The sequence below is a fragment of the Juglans regia genome, chromosome 1, assembly GCF_001411555.2.
Source record: "Juglans regia cultivar Chandler chromosome 1, Walnut 2.0, whole genome shotgun sequence".
Taxonomy (NCBI): Eukaryota; Viridiplantae; Streptophyta; class Magnoliopsida; order Fagales; family Juglandaceae; genus Juglans; species Juglans regia.
The window spans coordinates 8,600,153-8,619,053 of record NC_049901.1 but is presented as its reverse complement, the minus strand read 5'-3'; the positions used below and the strand labels follow the sequence as shown (position 1 = coordinate 8,619,053).

The 18,901-nt window shown below is 37.0% G+C and overlaps 3 protein-coding genes and 1 pseudogene across 3 annotated transcripts; all 4 read right to left on the bottom strand.

The window, feature by feature from the left end:
* Positions 1-1,223: 1,223 nt before the first annotated feature.
* On the bottom strand, positions 1,224-8,172 carry LOC108998595 (DEAD-box ATP-dependent RNA helicase 7-like). Its single transcript, XM_018975179.2, has 14 exons — positions 7,546-8,172; positions 6,754-6,888; positions 6,531-6,671; positions 6,298-6,409; positions 5,978-6,048; positions 5,731-5,885; positions 5,508-5,619; positions 4,537-4,638; positions 4,375-4,435; positions 4,122-4,290; positions 3,942-4,038; positions 3,712-3,806; positions 2,659-2,792; positions 1,224-1,808 (listed from the first exon to the last, which is right to left on the bottom strand). Exons 1-14 carry the CDS (start codon positions 8,032-8,034, stop codon positions 1,564-1,566), a joined length of 2,118 nt encoding a protein of 705 aa, XP_018830724.1. The 5' UTR covers positions 8,035-8,172; the 3' UTR covers positions 1,224-1,563.
* On the bottom strand, positions 2,240-2,358 carry LOC118344334 (annotated as a pseudogene).
* Positions 8,173-10,797: 2,625 nt separating the features above from the next.
* On the bottom strand, positions 10,798-12,346 carry LOC108998669 (embryo-specific protein ATS3B). The gene is made up of 3 exons (XM_018975319.2): positions 12,094-12,346; positions 11,845-11,952; positions 10,798-11,279 (listed from the first exon to the last, which is right to left on the bottom strand). The coding sequence occupies exons 1-3, from the start codon at positions 12,211-12,213 to the stop codon at positions 10,956-10,958; spliced, it is 552 nt and encodes a 183-aa protein (XP_018830864.1). The 5' UTR covers positions 12,214-12,346; the 3' UTR covers positions 10,798-10,955.
* Positions 12,347-16,009: 3,663 nt separating this feature from the next.
* Positions 16,010-17,422, bottom strand: LOC118348263. Its single transcript, XM_035689529.1, has one exon. It carries the CDS (start codon positions 17,420-17,422, stop codon positions 16,010-16,012), a length of 1,413 nt encoding a protein of 470 aa, XP_035545422.1.
* Between the last annotated feature and the right edge of the window lie 1,479 nt (positions 17,423-18,901).

The following is an 18,901-nucleotide window of genomic DNA, read 5'->3' as shown; positions in this document are numbered from 1 at the left end:
CCCAACTCCCGAGACTCTTTCAAGTTCCAAGGGCCAACTTTACATTTCTACATGTTGTTTTCTCTTAGATATAGTAATTGTACTTTAGTTTGTCTCTTTTTCTAATTAAAAAAAAAACAAAAACAAATCTAGGTTTAATCCGGAATTCGAAATCTGAGTTTTTAAAAACCCAGGTTCATCTAAGTTCCGACCTAGATCTAACCTGGTCCAGGTTTCGGCCCGGGTTTAAAGTCCGGGTTCTCAGGTCGGAACCCGGATGAACAGTGCTAATTTTTGCAATAAAGTTGTGAAGATTTTAAATTTTGGACTTGGGAGACTAAAGACTTTGAGTTGGAGTTTTTTTGTATTACTATTAGTCATTTATAATTTGTAATTTCAACTTAGATGCATGGATTGAAATTTTTAAATTTTATTGTGTATTTTCTTTACTTTTTTTATTTTGTAACTTTTTTTTTCTTTCATTTGGAGTTTTGATGATTAGGGATTTTTAGTTGTATTAGTATTTTTTCATTTTTTCTATATTTTTCTTTTATTTATATTTTGGATGTTATTGAAATTTTGCATCTTCTTCTACTTGTTTTTTCTATTTTTTTGTATGTTAATAATAATTTAGGTTAAAAATAATCTCAAAATTAGGACATGGGCCAAAATTTGAATAGTAAAGTATTTGGGCCAAAATTGAAAAAGTGGCCCATTGGATTAATGGCCAAACTGATTGGCAACGGTCCAGTCTGGTCCAGATGCCAAGTCAGTCTGGTCTAGGATGGAAAAGTCCTAGACCGAACCCATTCCATCCGGTTTGCAAAATCCCCTAGGGACCAACCGGACCAAATTCAGCCCTAGATGAGATACCCACTCAAAAGTAGATTGAACAATTATTCCAAGTAGCTACGGTGGAAACCTGAGCAATTCAGAGTGCAAGCAGGCTTCATCCCATAATTGCTACCAAAAGAGAAGCATCCGCCTGAAAACCTTCCAGCCGAGCAACCGATCGAGTCCCACATCACGTACCATGCAATGTTCAGGACCAAAGTTGCAACAGAGAAGGTTAACATCTCTAATAAAAACCAATCTACTTCTCCACATGGCAAGAAGCCTTCACTAGTATTTGGTTTCTTATATTTTTTTCTGTACTGTTTGCCTTTTGTTCCGATCTTTCGTTTCTATGGAGCTTCTGGTCGATGCCGGAATTTATAATGCACGACAAAGAAAAAGAATCGCCAAAACGTCGACAGAATCTAATATACCTATTTTTTTTTCTCGTGAGTCGGTCAATCAATAACAGAGATTTGAGAAAGATCTTACATTTGCAGCCAAAAATGAGAAGCAAATGGGGAGACAAGTAAAAATCCCCAAAGCCTATAAATAAGCTTGATTTAAATTTAAAAAAAATAAAAATAAAAGCAAAAAAGAAGAATTCTATACCGAGCATGCCTAGAGATTTTAAGTTTCCTCCGACAAGGCCCTATATCGAATATTTTCTTCATTATCACACAGATCTCTTCCTCCACTGCAAATCAATGCAGACCACTAGCTACTCGATACCGACAGCTTAGAAGCTCTTCACCATTTTTTGTTGTTGCTACCATAACCCCTCCCACCAGAGCCGTTGGTGAACCTATCATTTCTTCTGCTAGAAAAGCCACCACCCCTGCCACCCCGTCCACCAGAAAACCTTCCCCAACTTCTATCACCATAGCCACCCCGACCACCACCACCAAATCTTCCCCCTCTTGATAGCTCTCTTTCCTGAAAGGGCGGCAATGTATTCAACACCTCTAAGCTCACATTGGCCGCATTTTCTTGACCTGCAACCCAAAAACAAAAAGGATATGATAAAACATCCCATTAGAGACCAAAGATTCGTGTTTTATCAAAAGAAGGGTTAATCAAATGCCAAATAGTAAGTACAGCTCTGAAAGCTATTCAGTAAAGTTCAGAAGCATAAACAATCATCGAATGCACACCCTCATATAGATAATGATGTTAGACCAAGCCGTATTCACCACCAACGGTGATAATTGTAAGCAGTGTTGGACGAAAACTGCTGGGACACCCAAGCAGGTTTGCCTGGAAGGTGACCCTTTTAAGCAATTGATGTTTGAAATGGATCACTTAAAAAAGGCTAAAGTCCTATGCCCTTTCCCTCTTCTCTCTCCCCTTCTCTTCACCCACCCAACCCTTCGACAAACCCTTAGACGGGGAAAAAAAAGAGGAAGAAAGAGAAGAAAAGATAAAAGAATGTGAGAAAGTTCAGTAAGCAGATTAGTTGACGGAGATTGATTGGAAAAAGAGGTCTCACAAAAACCGGCCAGTTACTTCTCTGAGTGAATGAGTCGTTTGATTTGGCTACAACCGCTTTGGCAAATTCAAGACCAAGGGTACCGATCGAAGTAATCACCCTTCCCTTGGTATATGTAGCCTCCACCAAAATAAAATCAAACAATCACAAATCTATTAAAGGCTGGGAAGCTAAATAAAATCAAACAATCACAAATCTATTAAAGGCTGGGAAGCTAAGTGTCAGAGAAAGAGAAAGAGAGGGCAGCTTTGACAACTTGGTAGAGGAATGTGACCTAGAAAATGTGAAGTCGGGGCTAATGACACCACTGACACTAATAATAGTTACAAACTAACAATCTATGACATTGAACATACCAGCAAGAAATGTATCCAAGTCTTCAGCAGGAACGTCAAACACTGCACCCTTCCCATCGGCGGTAAGAGCGAGACCCTTAACCGCCTCAACCTTCTCCTCCGGCAAGAATCTCCTCAGGACACTATAAGCAAAACTGCAACAATTCATGGAAACTTGAAGTCAGGCAGAAGTCAACCTATAAGAGGGAGATGGACGCCGAACAAAAAAAGTATAGTGAATCCTAATGCTGATACTTTATAATCGCATGAGGTGTACGATTATACATCATTTTCCATCAATGCATGTGCATGCCAATAATAATAACAGCAGCAACAATTGATGGAAACCACAAGTCAGGAATCCTCAACATTATGAAGGTTATAATATTTAGGGATCCCTAATCATAGTATTAAACAACAAAAGAGAAATATATAAAAACATAACCACATACAAACAAAATCCCAGAGCAGTATATCTTTCATACTTATGGCCATGCCAGTGTTAAGAATAACCTTCAAAATAAAACCAACTTGCTTTTGCCGCAAACATAATTTTATTTTATAAGTAACTTGCTTTTACAGCAAACATTCAACTCACAATCTACCATTGCCAAAAACAATTAATTGTGGTATTTGAGTCTCTAATTTCAGCACTTCCAGCATTCCAAAAAGTTCTAGCCCATCCAATAATGTAGAAGGACCATTGTTTTTACTCGTCACATTATTATTATTATTTTATGTCAGAGAACCTCTCCAAGGCAGGGCCCTTCGGACCCACCTCTGCAGAGTAAACCCCAGTTCCTTACTCATCACATTATATTCTTGGATTTGAACTCAAATTAGATGATACCCAAGTGAGAATGCAAGCTGGACCAAAACTATTCCAGACAACTTCTACAGCTCATTTTGCTAGAACAACTGAGCTGGTGACACACATGTCACCATCCATTTTATTTACTCGTTCTACTTGTGCCAAAAAGGATGCAGGTCCTTCCTACGAGTAGATTCCAAGATGTAACATTGTGCCGGACAAAACTATTGAAAAGAAAAAGATGTAAGAGTTCAAGTGCTCACGATGGTGTATAGATTGGACTCCCAGCCTCGAGAAGTACTGTGACGTAATTCTCCATTGAAGTGAGAAGTGATCTCTTCTTTATTTCAGTATAACCCTGCACGACACACGATAGCTTATATATTTAAAACTACAGGCAGGATAACAAAATTGAAAGATGATACAGACCAATATAAATAAAAATATAAAATAAATCATTTGAGATGGGGAAGGGGGAGAAAGGGAGACTCACAGCAGCCTTGGCAAGAGCTTTTGCAAGTAATTCAACTGCTGATAGACCAGAGTTGTTCAACAACTCCTCGGCAGCAGACTTGAAGGCGGGAATTACACTGAGATTTCAAAGCATGTTAGTGCCTACAGCCAACGTGCACAAAATTATCTACCAGCTAATACTACAAAGAAGCATGCATACTTATCAGAGACTTGGATTATCATCTCTGCAGCTTCTCCACCAGCAGCTTTGGCAATATCAGCTTGCTGAGGAGCAGATATGTGCTCAAACTTTACACCGGATTCTCTTTCTATCTTAGATATATTGGACTTTCTTGGATCATAAAGCATTACCGCCACTCCAGTATTACCTTCAAAGGAAATTGACAGAAAGACCTCAGTACACCAGAACTCCCAAGTCATTCAAAACAAAAGCTTCAAGTCTCAAAAATTACCTGCCCTTCCTGTGCGTCCAGATCGATGGATATAGGCTTCAACATCACGCGGAGGTTCACACTAAGCACAAAGCACAAACACCAATTCCACTTAAATTAACATGCATTACAGAGTCTCTGTATATACACCTACTCTACCCACCTACAGATACAGACACAAACCTGAATGATTAATTGCACGTCATTGATGTCCAATCCCCGTGCCGCCACATTTGTGGCGACTAATGTCATGAACTTTCCAGACCTGAAGCCAGCAAGTGTGACCTGCAAAGACCAGTACCAGATCACAACTTAGATAAGAAAAGGAAAGAGAAGTATCTCTCAATAGGGAAATGAAAATAAAATCATAAACCCTTTTTTTATCAGTGAATTAAATCATAAGGGCTTCGCCTACTTCATTGTATCAATAAAATTTTCATTTTACTTATAAAAATAAATAAATAAATCATAAAACCCTTGTTCTTGCTATGGTTTTTTCTATAAGTAATTTTCATGTCACTTATTAAAAAAAATTATTCAAGGAAAATAGGGAAAGTCCTGCTTCGAAAATTCATATGATGGCAAAACAATTTGCTAAATATAGAAACCCGCTGTTACCATTATTCTGTTAGTGATCAATACCTGCAACATAGACAAATCTACCCAGGATCACTAAGAGTGTCCAACAAAAGAATGGACAGTATGCAACATTAAAAATAATTTTTTTTTGTGGCTAGCTTGTGGCCAGACCCTCTGAGAACCCGAAACACCCATTGTATCTGCTACAAACATTGGACAGTTGAACAGATGAACAGGAGTGGAGCAATGAAGCAGAACCAGCGGTAAGCTGGGCCAATTTCCATCCAATTGAAAAAAATTATATCTTTTTTTTTTTTTTTGGAGGGGGGACAAAGGGGTTGGTTTGGTTGGACAGAGGGTTGATAACTTCAAGGAATCAATTCTTTACATGTAATAGGTTTGAAGGAGCCTCTATAAATATCACAAGATTGACTGGAATTTTTGAAACTAAGCCTCCACATTTCTCAAGGAAACAAACTTGTTTATCGTAGCCCCATCCCATCTATTTATTTATTTTTTCTGTGTGTGTGTGTGGGGAGGGGGTGGGGGAATGCGCAAGTATATAACCAACATACCTCGCGTTGAGCCTGCTGTATATCTCCATGCAATGCCCGTGCTCCAGGCAACAACCCAGCAAGTGTAGAAGCAGAATCCTTTGTTTCAGTAAAAATAATTGTCCGGCCTCCACTAAAACAGAGACAATCCCACCAGGAAATAAATGAGGAATGCGATTCAACTATTAAGGACATTTAAGCATAGTCTAAAAAATGATGTTGGACAACATTAAAAAAAACGAACCTGCCATAACAGCGAATAACATCTGGAATAAGCTGGGATCTTGCAGAGCTAGAACAGGGAAGGACAATATGCCTAACACTGGTACTAGCCTTCATTTTCTCATTACCTACAAGGTCGGCAGTTTTCTTGTCTGGTTTAAGAAACCTAGCAGCAATCTAGCAAAAGAAAACAGAGGTTCAGTCAAGAGGTAACCTGAAAGCTGAATTGAGGAAGAGATTATAACTGGCAATCGTAGTAACATACTAACCTGCTTAACCCAGCTAGGCAATGTCGCACTGAAGAGCAGTGTCTGAACTTTACTTGTATCCTTTACCTTTCCTGGAAATCCGAAGGAAATAGTTAAATACATGTAACCACCACTGAAAATAGACAGCAAAGGACACATTGTAGTACAAACTGTAACAACTTTTAGAATCAAAGACTCGTTCCTTGCAATAAATTAGACTAAAGATTGTACTATAGTTCAGTTATAAAATAATGGCATAAATAGTCAAATGTGCCTTTAACAGACTCGAGAAGAAGCCAGTCATACACGAAAAGACCCAAACAATTTATGCAATTACATACCTAGAATTAGTTCAACATCTTCAACAAAACCCATCCTCAGCATTTCATCAGCCTCATCAAGAACCCGGAACTTCAAAGAGCTAAAGTCAATATTCCCCCTCTCTATGTGATCCTACAATAAATTTCGGTGGAAATCTACAAGCGTTAGAAAATATGTAGACCCAAATTTCCAAGTACCAATACCCTCATGCTTTTCAAAACCTCGTCTAAAAGGGAATTGATAATACCGGTACCTTAACTCGGCCAGGTGTTCCAATGACTATGTCAACCCCTCTCTTGAGTCTAATCTCTTGACTTTGGTATGGAGCTCCGCCATACAAACAACATGACACCAACCCCAACGCTCCACCATAAACTTCAAAGTCTGCATAAACCTGGAAGTGACCCAAACAAGTATTAGAAAAAACATATTACTGTCACAGGAGAATAAATTCCTTTGATACCCTAATATATTACCTGGTTGGCTAGTTCTCTAGTGGGTAAAAGCACCAAAACACTTGGTGCCCTCCCATAACCAGTTTTCCGTGAAGCTTTTGCTGGTCCATTTGTGAGTGACTCCAAGATGGGCAATACAAAGGCAAGTGTTTTACCCTACATCGTAAACATAGCCAAGCTCAGTATTCAACATGCAAACAATAAAAGATTTAGTTCTACGTAGTCAGCAGACAAACTGTTAAAAATCATAGGCACCTCGATCCCAATAAATAGCATGGTAACTGTTGACTTAAACAACCACTCAACTTGAGACAAAATCAAATTTCCAATAAAAGCACTACAAGATTTCTATGCAAATTCGCCAAGCATCATTGCTACCCTTCCATCCAATTCTTTTTCATAAGTGCCCCTCCATCTAATTCAAACAAACTGAACCCAACTATCTATCATTCCCAAAATGCTATGGTAACCTACTTTTTAAAATAATATCTTTTTATACAATTCATTTCATAACAGAGTTGAATTTTTTGTAGTTCACCATAACTCTGTTCAGAATTTCACTCTGAAAGGTTAGATTAAGTCATAGGTACCACTTGAAAATGGCACCTTACTAACTGGATCAAATAATTTGCTTCGCCAATTAATGAAATTAACAAAAATATTAATAGTAATCCCCCATGAAATTTGACCTGAGAACAATATAATTGATGGCAATACATACGTACAGATAATGAAACACGGATACAAACATATACACACATCAATACATACATAGGTACATAAGGATATATATAAGTCGCGAAGAACATATACCTGTCCGGTACGCGCGCGACCGACCAAATCGGAGCCGTCAAGAATGGTATCAAAGGTCATTGCCTGAATTGGAAACAACGACTCGATCCCCTTCTCCTTCAATTTGGCCCTCAACTGCTCCGAAATCCGAAATATGGACACCGCATTCGGATCTCCCTCAGTCTTGTCTTCGTCATCTTCCTCCTCCGCGTCCTCCTCAACCTTCGCCTTCTTGCTCTTCTTCTTCTTTTTATTCTTCTCTGACTCCTCATCCTTCCAGTTAACCGGCTCAAACAGCTCCGAGCTCGTCTCGCTCCTCTCCTCCGCATCCTCGATCTCCAAAGCCTTTCGCTTCTTGCTCTCCTTCATCTTCTTCTTCTCGCTGATAGTAGCGTCAGCTTCTAGGGTTCCATTTACGGTTTCCATACTCTTCATCTTCTTGTTCTTCTTCTCCTTCTTGTCCTTGGAGGCTTCGGAGAGAAGAGGATCAGACAGAGATAGTGAAGGCATAGTTATCTAGTTTTCTATGAAGTAAGTAAAGGTACGCAGGTGTGTAAGGAGGGAGGGAGGGAGGGGGGGGCGCTTCTCCTGCTGCAGAGAGATGTAGCAGTGAGTCGCAGAAGCAGGAGAGGAAGAGGGGCGGTTAGGGTTTACGGCTTTATGCTGTAGTGGTGGAGCGATATAAAAACGTTGGATGATAGAAGCCACATGGTTTGGATTGTGGCCGTTAGATTAGAATTTTTAATGCGAAGGAGAAGAATAGGCCTTTTCCCTCCTAAAATATCTCGTGCGGATCAAGGCATGGTAGCGTTCGGTTAAAAAAGGGTTTGGGAATTAGGAATCATGATAATCCAACATTCTTAATTCGAACTCTAATTTTAAGAGATTATTCGTTTTTTTTTTTTTTTTTTTTTTTTCAGAAACAAGGTCAACGTCAATATATTTATTAATAAAACTCCATCGAATGAGATAAAGAACACAAGATGGACAATCCTCTATCTCAATAGAATCATCCTTGGCTTCTCTTCTAACATGCCTAACAAACCATTGATCAAATTGTAATCATCAGAACTACATTATTAATTTATTATGATAAGAATCATATTACTTTATGCTATTAATAACCTAGAGAGAGTCACCTTTCAAGATAAACCTCTTTAAGCGCAATTCACTACAAATAAATTGTAACTTGTGTAGAGCACCAAAAGCATCAGCCAGCAATGAATAGAAAAAATCATTATTTCTTCCATCTGTTCTTCATCAGCAATATTATACAAAGCAACAAATAAATCCTTAAAACAAGCTGCTGTTAAATAACTTTTTTGATTTTTTTTTTTTTTCTGAATGAGGATATAGCACTCCCAAAGAACATGGATTGTACTTTCTTCTTATTCTAAACAGTAAACACGGTAGACAGTTTGGTGACTATTAATTTCATTTTAAAGAGATTAAAGAGTTTTCCTTTTAGATTATGTTCTTGAATAATAAAATGAACAGCTTCACATTTTTTTGAATTATAACTAAGCCAAGATATTATTTCTCTTTGTAAATTATTATGTAAGAGGTTCACCTTATTTGCTTCTCTAGTTTATCTTTCAATTACTTTCGAGCTGTGGTTATAATGTTGTGAGGAATGATGAAATTGTTAGATTTGCAGTCTATCCATGTCACTCTTTGGTTACAAAAATTGAACTCTCTTATCAAACTATTCTGATCGATATCAAGAAGTTGTGTTATCATTATAATTTTAGGTTGATAGGTCATTTTTAGTTCAATGACATGACCTATCAACTGAGCAAACTAACTCTTAAGGGTTGGCTCAAGTAGTAAAAATCTTGGGCTTGGGATATGCTCCCTTAGGTCTAAGATTTAAATCTCATTGGGTGCAAATAATCTTTAAGGGCCATCAGACTGAAAGATGTTCTTTTTGAATTACTTAAAGTGCACTGCGAGAAACTCCTTGTCGAGAGCCTATGCACCATTGAGATTAGTCGGGATGCTGTTTCTAGACACCGATGCCAATAAAAATAAAAAACTGAGCAAACCAAGCTAAATATTGATGTTGCTTAAAAAACGAATCTTGGGATTGCTAGCCAGGGTGGAGTTCTTCAATTGCATGATGGTCTTTGATTTATAGATTTGCTTGTTTTTTGTGTTACGGTATTTTGAGTTACTGTACAAATGTGTTTGTGGAAATTGAGTCTTAACTATTGAGGCCGATTCACTGTTTGTGGTTTTAGAACAAAAAATAGCCTCCTTAGATGTATTTCAAATTGTGCATGATGGCTGATATACTTGCTTTTGATTTTCCTTTCGAGATAATTCATATAGCTATTAAGAAGGAAATAATTTGGCCGATGCTCCGACAAATTTAGGTGTTGTTGGGCGTGATGCTTTTTTTCTTAAATTACTCATCTCTCAAAGCATTTTACATAATTATATATGTTTTGATCAAATCTATCGAAAATAATAATATGACTCATAAATATGCCCACTTATATATTTTTATTTTTATTTTTATTTTTTTTTAATGATTAAGGATGTTTAAAAAATACTTAAAAATAAAACAAAAAAAAAACAAAAAAACTCATTTCACTAGTGTGCATATTTGGGATGCACACCATAGCATTGTCCAAAATCTATACTGCCTCATTTTAAGAATTTGAATAAGTGTTATTATTTTACAAAGATATAGAGATTTTTCTTTGTAAAAAGCATGCCTTCACTAAAAGCGGAGGTTTATCAGTAAAATTAGAATGTCATCCTCAGCAAACATTTAGGCTTTGTTTGGATAGTAAAAGTATTTCATCTCATCTCATCACATCACATCTCATTTCATTATTATAACTTTTTCAAATTCACATATAAAATATAATAAACAAGTCAACTTTTTCAGTTATCTCACTATCCAAACCAAGATCACCCCTACAATTCAAGAGTCTTCTCCAATCATCCACCCTCTATTTTGGATAAGTAATGTTATATACAATTTTAGAATGTGCAAGTCTTGCATACTACCTTTAAAAAAAATGAGATCTACTATTAAAATCTAATTTTTCATTCGTATTCTAAATTTAACCACTTTTTTCAAGATGAGCATAATGGTAGAGTTTTTGCACAGTTTAAGACTGCAAATATTATATCAGATTCATAATTTCATATACTGTTTTCGAAGTTTTCAACAGAAAAAAAGAAAAAGAAAGGGGGAAAACCAAAAGTACAACTATTGGAGAAGAGAAAGGAACCAGCGATATTTGGCTGTATGCTAATCCATCCAACAAGGAAAATGCTAGTTTATATCAGTTAAAATTCACATGCTGTCTTCTGGAATTCAATCATTGCTATCGATGTCAATAAAGAAGAATAACAGGTTACACACTTTTACCAAGAAGACGCAATAAGAGATGTAAAAGCAAATAGTAGATAAACACTCACATCAGAGCACCAACAGTAAGCCCTAGTACAACATACACGAACCATTTCCAACCAGAATGGTGACCCGAGGAAGAAGCACTCTGACACAGATTAAATCCATACCAGATATCACTTGGGATAAAGACATCATAGTAAAATGTAACAGCTCTGCTGTTATAGCCATAGATTTTCACACTCTTAGGTTTCCAGCCATCTGGTCCTGTACGATACAGATACACATAACAGATCTGGTAGGCACAAGGTCCGTTTATCTGATATGTATCCGATGAACACCGTTCAAATGCCCCCGACGATGGATCGTCCAGCCTCGGTGCATAAATCTGATGATCAAAGTTTTATAGGACTTCAGTAAAAAAAACACCCATTTCTTGTTCTTCAGCTTCAGTGACACATTAAAATTTCTTCGGCTTTCTTATTTGAACCCATCTTCAATTATTCTGTGGAAGGAACTAAAGAATGACACCAACTTTTTTTTTTGTGGGAGATCTACGGTTGAACTATGGACACGTCACCGGATATTTATGAACTACGGCCAATTGGTGTTATGGAGTAGAATTCAAGAAAATTAACATCAAATTCAGTCCCATTATTTACAATCTAATCTCCTTTCTCTTCCATAATTTCATTGCCTCCTAAAACTGGAGTTCTATGATTTTTGGATATTTAACAAAAATATAATCCACAGTTTATCTAATGGAGAAATTCTATGTCAATACCTCAATAAAAACCTGATCATCCAGATAAATCCTACTTACCCAATATCAAGTTTTCAATTTCAAACGATGGTGTTCATCTAAATTTGAGGAAATTAGATTGAAACATAATTTGGGAAATTCGTAGACGTGAAAAAGGAAATTGCAAAGAAGAGAAGAAAAGAGAACGAACCTGATTGCCATAAGCGTCGCCAAAAGAGATACTGATCTGATCTCGGGTGTAACTTGTTGAGGAACAGCTTGTTGTTATAACAGCCGTGTAAGAACAGCTCGCCGCACTCTTTTGGAATCAAAAGAAGAACAGAAAGACAAAAAGGAGAAACTTTTAATTCGACGAGATGTAGAAACCCCCCAAAAAAAAAAAACGAACAGTCGAACGAAAAAAGAAAAAGAAAAAAGATGTTTAGGATGAACAATCAACCTGGATATAGCTGATATTGAAGGATTCTGCCGCAGCTTGGGGCTGTAGCCAGGAAGATTTGGCTTCTGAGAGGATAAAGATGAAGGCAAACTGGAGCAGAAAACGTTGAGCTTTGTTCATTTTATTTTTTTCTCTTTCTTTCCTTCCAAATGGCACTCGGGAGAATTGGGATGGAAAGAATCAACAAGAAGGGCAGGCACCTATGTCGATGGCGTATAGGGAGAATGTGAATACTGAATACGATGTTTTTGTCTTCTAAGTTCTGACCAATAGTATTGAAGAAGCGTAGTTTTCTAATTTTCCACCCACGACTTACCCAATAAATAATAGTAAAATATATATAAATATTGAATTTCTTGCCATGTTAGTAGATTTTCGTAATGAATATACGACAACTCAACATAATGACTTATTTTTAATTTTGTCTTAGCGATGACCTCTGTTTGCAATTTAGGAGAAGTCAATTTAAAAAAATTATAATGATTAGACTGTGTTTAGATATTAAATTGAGTTAAGTTAAGATGATAAAATATTATTATAATATTAATTTTTAATATTATTATTCTTTTAAGATTTAAAAAAGTTAAATTGTTTACTATATTTTGTGTTAAAATTTGAAAAAATTATAATGATGAATTGAAAGGAATTGAAGATCCAAACGTACCTTAAAAGCATTGCAATGGCTTATTCATCTTCATCTTCAAATTTGAATAATATATATTTATATTCATCTACATTGACTTATGCATCTCTAAATTTTTGCATAGCTATAAATAATATTTTTTTAAATTTGAAAAAGTATTATTCATTATTCAAACATTATTTTTTTATTTTTTCCTCTTTTCTTACCATTCAAATAAACTTTATAAAATTTATATTAAGATAATTTTGATACATGAAATGTATATTAAATTGATAATACAAAGTGGAAGCAAATTGTAAAATATATATAAAAAATAATTTTAGGAAACAAATAAAAAATAAAAAATATTATCATTTGGTTTAAAAATACATAATTTAATATAAAAAAATTTCTTAATATACAAAATCACTCTTCAAAATATATGATTTTAAAAATATATATAGAAAAATCATTGCTATTGCTTCACTTTTTTTTTTTTTTTTTTTTAAAGCAAGTTTTCATTAAACGATAAAAGTGCATACATAATAGTCTTAAGAAGTTGAAAATTATAAAATACAAATACAAACTAATTAGGAGGATCCTTTCCACTGTGAAATTGGAGCATTGACGGAGGAATTTGGATTAGTGGGATATTGCCAAAGGCTTGCACTTCTGCTGCCCATTGCGCTAGATTATGCGCACATCGATTTTGGGATCGATGAATCTTCCTAGCCTTCCAGTCTTTGAATGACTCAAGCTTGTACCTGATGTCGTTGATAAGAGGGCTGATGGTCCAATCTTGAATTTCTGATGCATTGGAGATTGCTTGGATAGTGACTTTAGAATCACCTTCCAAGATTATTTTTCCTAACTGCAATTTTTCTGCTTCCTTTACAGCCATTAAAGCTGCTGATGCTTCACCAACATTTGAACTAACCTTGCTTATTAGATCAGTTTTTGCAAAGATCAGCTCACCATTTTCTGCCCAACAAAGTGCAGCAAGGATGGAACCTTCATTTCTTGTGGCGACGTCAAAATTGATGAGTTGATAACCTGCTGGTTGTCTTACTTCATTTTCCTCAATCTGATGTTCTCGTTCTGACCATGCTCTTAGATGATGTTGGAAGGTTTTAAGGACAGCATCCATATATTCAGGGACAGAGGAGGAGACCTTTTCATGTTCTAACTTGTTCCTTGTGAACCAAATTTGATCCATAGCAACAGAGGCAAAAATCTGGAATTCATGTTCCTCTTCAGCAGGAATTTTTAGGCTAGACACAGGATTAATAATTGTACTAATCCAGTTAGAAATCGGTTGACTAGCAAACAGGGATGAATCAATTGGCCATTTAGAATGTCTCCACATTACTCTGGAGAAAATGCAGTTAAAAAAGAGATGGGGGATGTTCTCAGGCTCAGTTTTACAGAGAGGACAACAAATTTGATCTTCATCAAGAGGGATGATTTTGTTAATCTTGACTTTTGTTGGAAGGATGTCATGACTGATTTTCCAAAGGAAGAGTTTTAATCTGTCTTGAATCTTCATTTTCCAGAGAGATTTCCAATTGATGTGCTGAGAGTTATTTGAAGGGAGATCAGTCTGGTTAACCAAGGCTGCATAAGCAGATTTGACTGAGAATTTTCCTGAGGCATGATGGATCCAGATTATCTTGTCAGGAGTGTGCTGAAAATTGTGATTAGCTAAGGGAATTTTTTGGATTTCTCTGGTTGTGTTTTCAGAGAAGAGAGTGTTTAAGAGAAGGATGTTCCAACGCCTTGGCTCTTCTAAAATGAGTTCCGATACAGTCAGAGAATGGTTTTCAAGAGTGTTGTTAGGATGAATTTGAGGACTCTTGCTTGGAAGGGAGGGGATCCAGGGATCATCCCACACTTTGATAGAGGCACCGTTGTTGATCTGGTAGCAAGAACTAGATTTTAGGAAGTCTCTTTGGAGAAGAAGACTTCTCCAAAATCTAGAGTCTGTTGATTTGGGGGTTACCTCGAAAAAAGATTTTGATCTTAGATATTTCTTAGAAAGGACTTCTTTCCAAAGACTGGTGGTTCCATTAATAAATGACCAAGCAAGCTTAGAAATAAGTGCAGAATTGAACATGAAAGATTGTTTTAGACCCAACCCTCCCATGGATTTGGGTAGACAAATGGATTTCCAGGATTTTGTGATGTATTTCTTTGTTTGGTTTTCATCATAACCCCACCAAAACCTCCTCAATTGAGAGTCAATTTTACTGGCCATATTCTTAGATAAGAGACAAGTGGACATAACATATGAAGGGAGTGAACTTGCCACTGATCTAATGAGAACAGTTTTAGATGCCTGAGAAAGAATTTTTGTCTTCCAACCTTGTAGTTTGGTATTGATTTTTCCGATAAGATCAGAGAGGAATTTCTTTTTATCAGCACCATTTGCAAGAGGTAAACCCAAATATTTGGTGTTTGGAGTTGAAATTCTGAAATCAAAATGGCTTTTTACCTCATTGATGAAGTCAGGGCCACTATTTGCACTGAAATGAAGAGAGGATTTTCTATGATTGATGCTTTGTCCTGACCAAGAATTGTAAGTGGAAATACAATCTGCAAAGGCTTGAACAGTTTGAGAGTCTGATGTTCCAAAGAGGAAAAGGTCATCAGCGAAAAGCAGATGAGATATGAAGGGACCCCCTCTAGACATTTTTATACCTTTAATACAGCCACTATTTTCTTTAAGGATAATAAGTCTCGAGAGGACTTCAGTGCCAAGAATGAATAGGAAGGGAGAAAGAGGGTCTCCCTGTCTAAGGCCTCTAGAAGGGTGAAAAAAACCTTGAGGATTTCCATTTATGATGATGGAGTATGAAACAGTAGAGATGCATTCTTTGATCCAATTGATCCACTTTTGATTAAAGCCTGTATGATGAAGAATCTCCAGAAGGAAAGACCATTCCATTGAGTCAAAAGCTTTTGCCATATCAATTTTTATTGCCACGGAACGAGTTCTGGTTCTCCTTTTTTTCATAAGATGAAAGATTTCATGAGCCAAAATCGTATTTTCTTGGATGAAACGATTTGGCAGAAAAGCAGATTGAAAAGGAGAGATAATACCTGGCAATACAGATTTAAACCTATTGGCAAGAATTTTTGCTATAATTTTATAGCAAACATTAGATAAGCTGATAGGTCTAAATTGATTGATGTCATTTGGATTATCCACCTTGGGTATCAGAACCAAATTTGTGTGATTGAGTTCCTTTAAGAGTTTACCTTGAATGAAAAAATTTTTAACAGTGGCCAGGACATCTAGTTTAATAATTTCCCAGAATTTTTTATAAAAGAGTCCTGTGAACCCGTCCGACCAGGGGCTTTGGAGGAGGGAAGGGCTTTAACTACAAGGAAAATTTCTTCATCAGTAGGGATGTGACAGAGATAATCATTTTCAACATCAGTAATTTTCCTTGGAAAAAGATGATCCATGTTGACAGACGGAGAAGGATTGGAGGAGGTGAAAATTTTTTGAAAATGATCTTGGATGGTTGTTGCAATAATGGACGGGTCAGTAGACCATTGATTTCTGCCCGTCTTCAAACAGTCAATCATATTCCTTCTACGTCTGATCACAGTAGAGGCATGGAAAAATTTGGTATTTAAATCCGTCGTAGTAAGCCAAGTCACTCTAGATTTTTGACGCCAAAGAGTTTCTTCCCTAATGAGGAGTTCTTGAAGATTTGTTTGGAGGTCCATTTCCAAAGACAAGGAGGAAGGAGGAAGGTCTTGATCTTGAATAGAGGAAAGAATATCAGAAAGGTGTTTGATTTGGGCTTGAATGTGACCAAAATTTTTTAAATTCCAATCCCGAAGGGCTTTTTTGGTATTTTTTAGTTTCTTTGACAGGATAAAAGAAGGAGTGCCAATGAAACCTTGAGACCAGGCTTTTTTAATAGTAATGAAGATAGAGGGATCTCTAAGCCAAAATTCTTCAAATTTAAAGGATTTGTTGGATTGATGATTTTTTGAAGTGTCCAACAGGATTGGAGCATGATCCGAGGAATCACGAGTGAGTGTGGTGATGTAAGCATTAGGAAACAACTCAATCCACTCTAAATTGGCTATCCCTCTATCAAGACGTTCTTTAATGAGATTAAAGCCAGCCCTCTTGTTTGACCAAGTATATTTTGGACCATTAAAACCAATATCCACAAATCCGAACCTATTCATGAAAAGAGGAAGACCTTTTAAAGTGGATGATTGAGCGAAACTTTTACCACCAAATTTTTCAGATTGAGACAGAATGGAATTGAAATCGCCAATTGCAAGAGAGGGCCCGGAGAAGGAATCTGTGGTTTGACTAAGCATATCCCAGAACCATTGCTTTTGATTAACAGCGGCAGGACAATATACAAGATTTAAAAGCCAAGGTACATGAACAGGATCCGAGTAGACTAAAGCAGATATCATATTAGCAGAAATATTCACAAGTTCTATATCGAAACCAGGACGATACAGAAGCAAAAGACCTCCCCATTTCTTAGTCGGTGGGGAGTGAACAAAAAACGTGAAACCAAGCCTATTAACAATACTAGCATTTTCACAAGAGGATAATAAAGTTTCAGAAAGGAAAATAACATCAGGATTATAGATCCTGATTTTTGCCCTAAGAGATCTGATTGCAGTGGATCGGGCAATACCCCTGCAATTCCAAGCAAGTAGTCTCATGGAGTTTTCGGTGGCAGTGAAGACCCTGCCACACCAGTCGTTGGATTAATAGGAAAGAGGTTCATGGTTTGAGTCTGAACTGAGTTACCCGAGACTGTCAAAGCTTGCCGCTGAGATGGTGCATAATTTGTTGATGAAGAAGCTTTTTTGTTCCTGCGCTGCTTGCGGTCAGCTTTTGACTTTTTGCTTGGAGTACGATTCTGAGGTGCTGTTTTGAACTCCGGAGATAGAGCTATGCCTTGAATTTCTTCATGGTCATTGATGACCGGCTCACGTTCAGCAATTGTGATAGTAGAAGATAAGAGAATTTTTTTGTTGGGGTATTGTGAGTTTTGCTTCACTGGATTGATGAATTTCCTCTTTTTTGTTGCTTCACTGGAAGAAGGTGGGGATGAAAGGGGTGCGGTGAAAACTGGGTTCATCATGTTTTTCCCTAGGGTTTGAGGATGTTCGGGTTGGGATGAAGAAATCTGGGTAAGAAGCGAGGAAGGGCCTGGATTAAAATGGAAAGTGTTAAAAGCTATACCACGGCCTGAAGGACTTACAAGAAGCTTCGGAGTCTCAGAAATGATTGGGCTTTGGGTAGCTTTAAGTTGAGCTAAGACTTGGTTTAGAATGGATGGGTTGGACACGGGTTTGGGCTGGAATGGGCTTGGCTGGTCCATATAAAATGAAGATGGAATCAGATTTATTTTGGACGAGAGTGGGGGCTGCGGACTAGAAACGTCGGCTAGGATGCATGAATGGGATAAAGGAAAGCTGATGTCACCTGTGTATTGAGAGGGAAAAGTGGGAACCGAATGATAGTTTGCCATAAATGGTCCTGACAGGAATGACGGCTGAAGACTTTGTAGGGCGCCACATGGTTCTGGGATATCTACCGCTGGTTCCTTTCTGGCTGAGTAATAAATTTGATGAACAGGAGCTTGCACAGTGTCATCTTCTTTGTTGGTCGAAAGTTCTGAGGAGCTTTTGGAGAAGAGTTTCTTAATACAGAATTCTTTTTTTTCTCCACTATCGGTACTGATAATAACAGCTTTGCCTTTCCCCAAATGATTAACAGGGGGAGTATTTTTTTTGGAGGCTAGGCTATCTTGAATCTCTTTAGAAAAAACTGAATCAGACGCTGGTTGCTCAAGCAAAAGATCTGGTTTTACAAAACTGACTGGGGTACGACGATTCTCAACTGTATCCGCCCGCATCCAAGAGCCATAACATGGATCATCAGAAGAACTAGTATAAATAGGACATGATTGATGAAGATGACCCAGTCGACCGCATCCATAGCAAAATTCCGAAAGCCTTTCATATTTGAAACAAATTTTCGCTGGTTTCTTATTAATTCTAGGTAAATTGAAACCTTCATAAAGTGGCTTCTCAGTGTTTATCTCCACTCTAATACGCATAAAGGGTTTCACAGTATTTTCCGGAAGATAAGCATAATCAATCTCAATCAGATTACCCAAGACTTTTCCTATT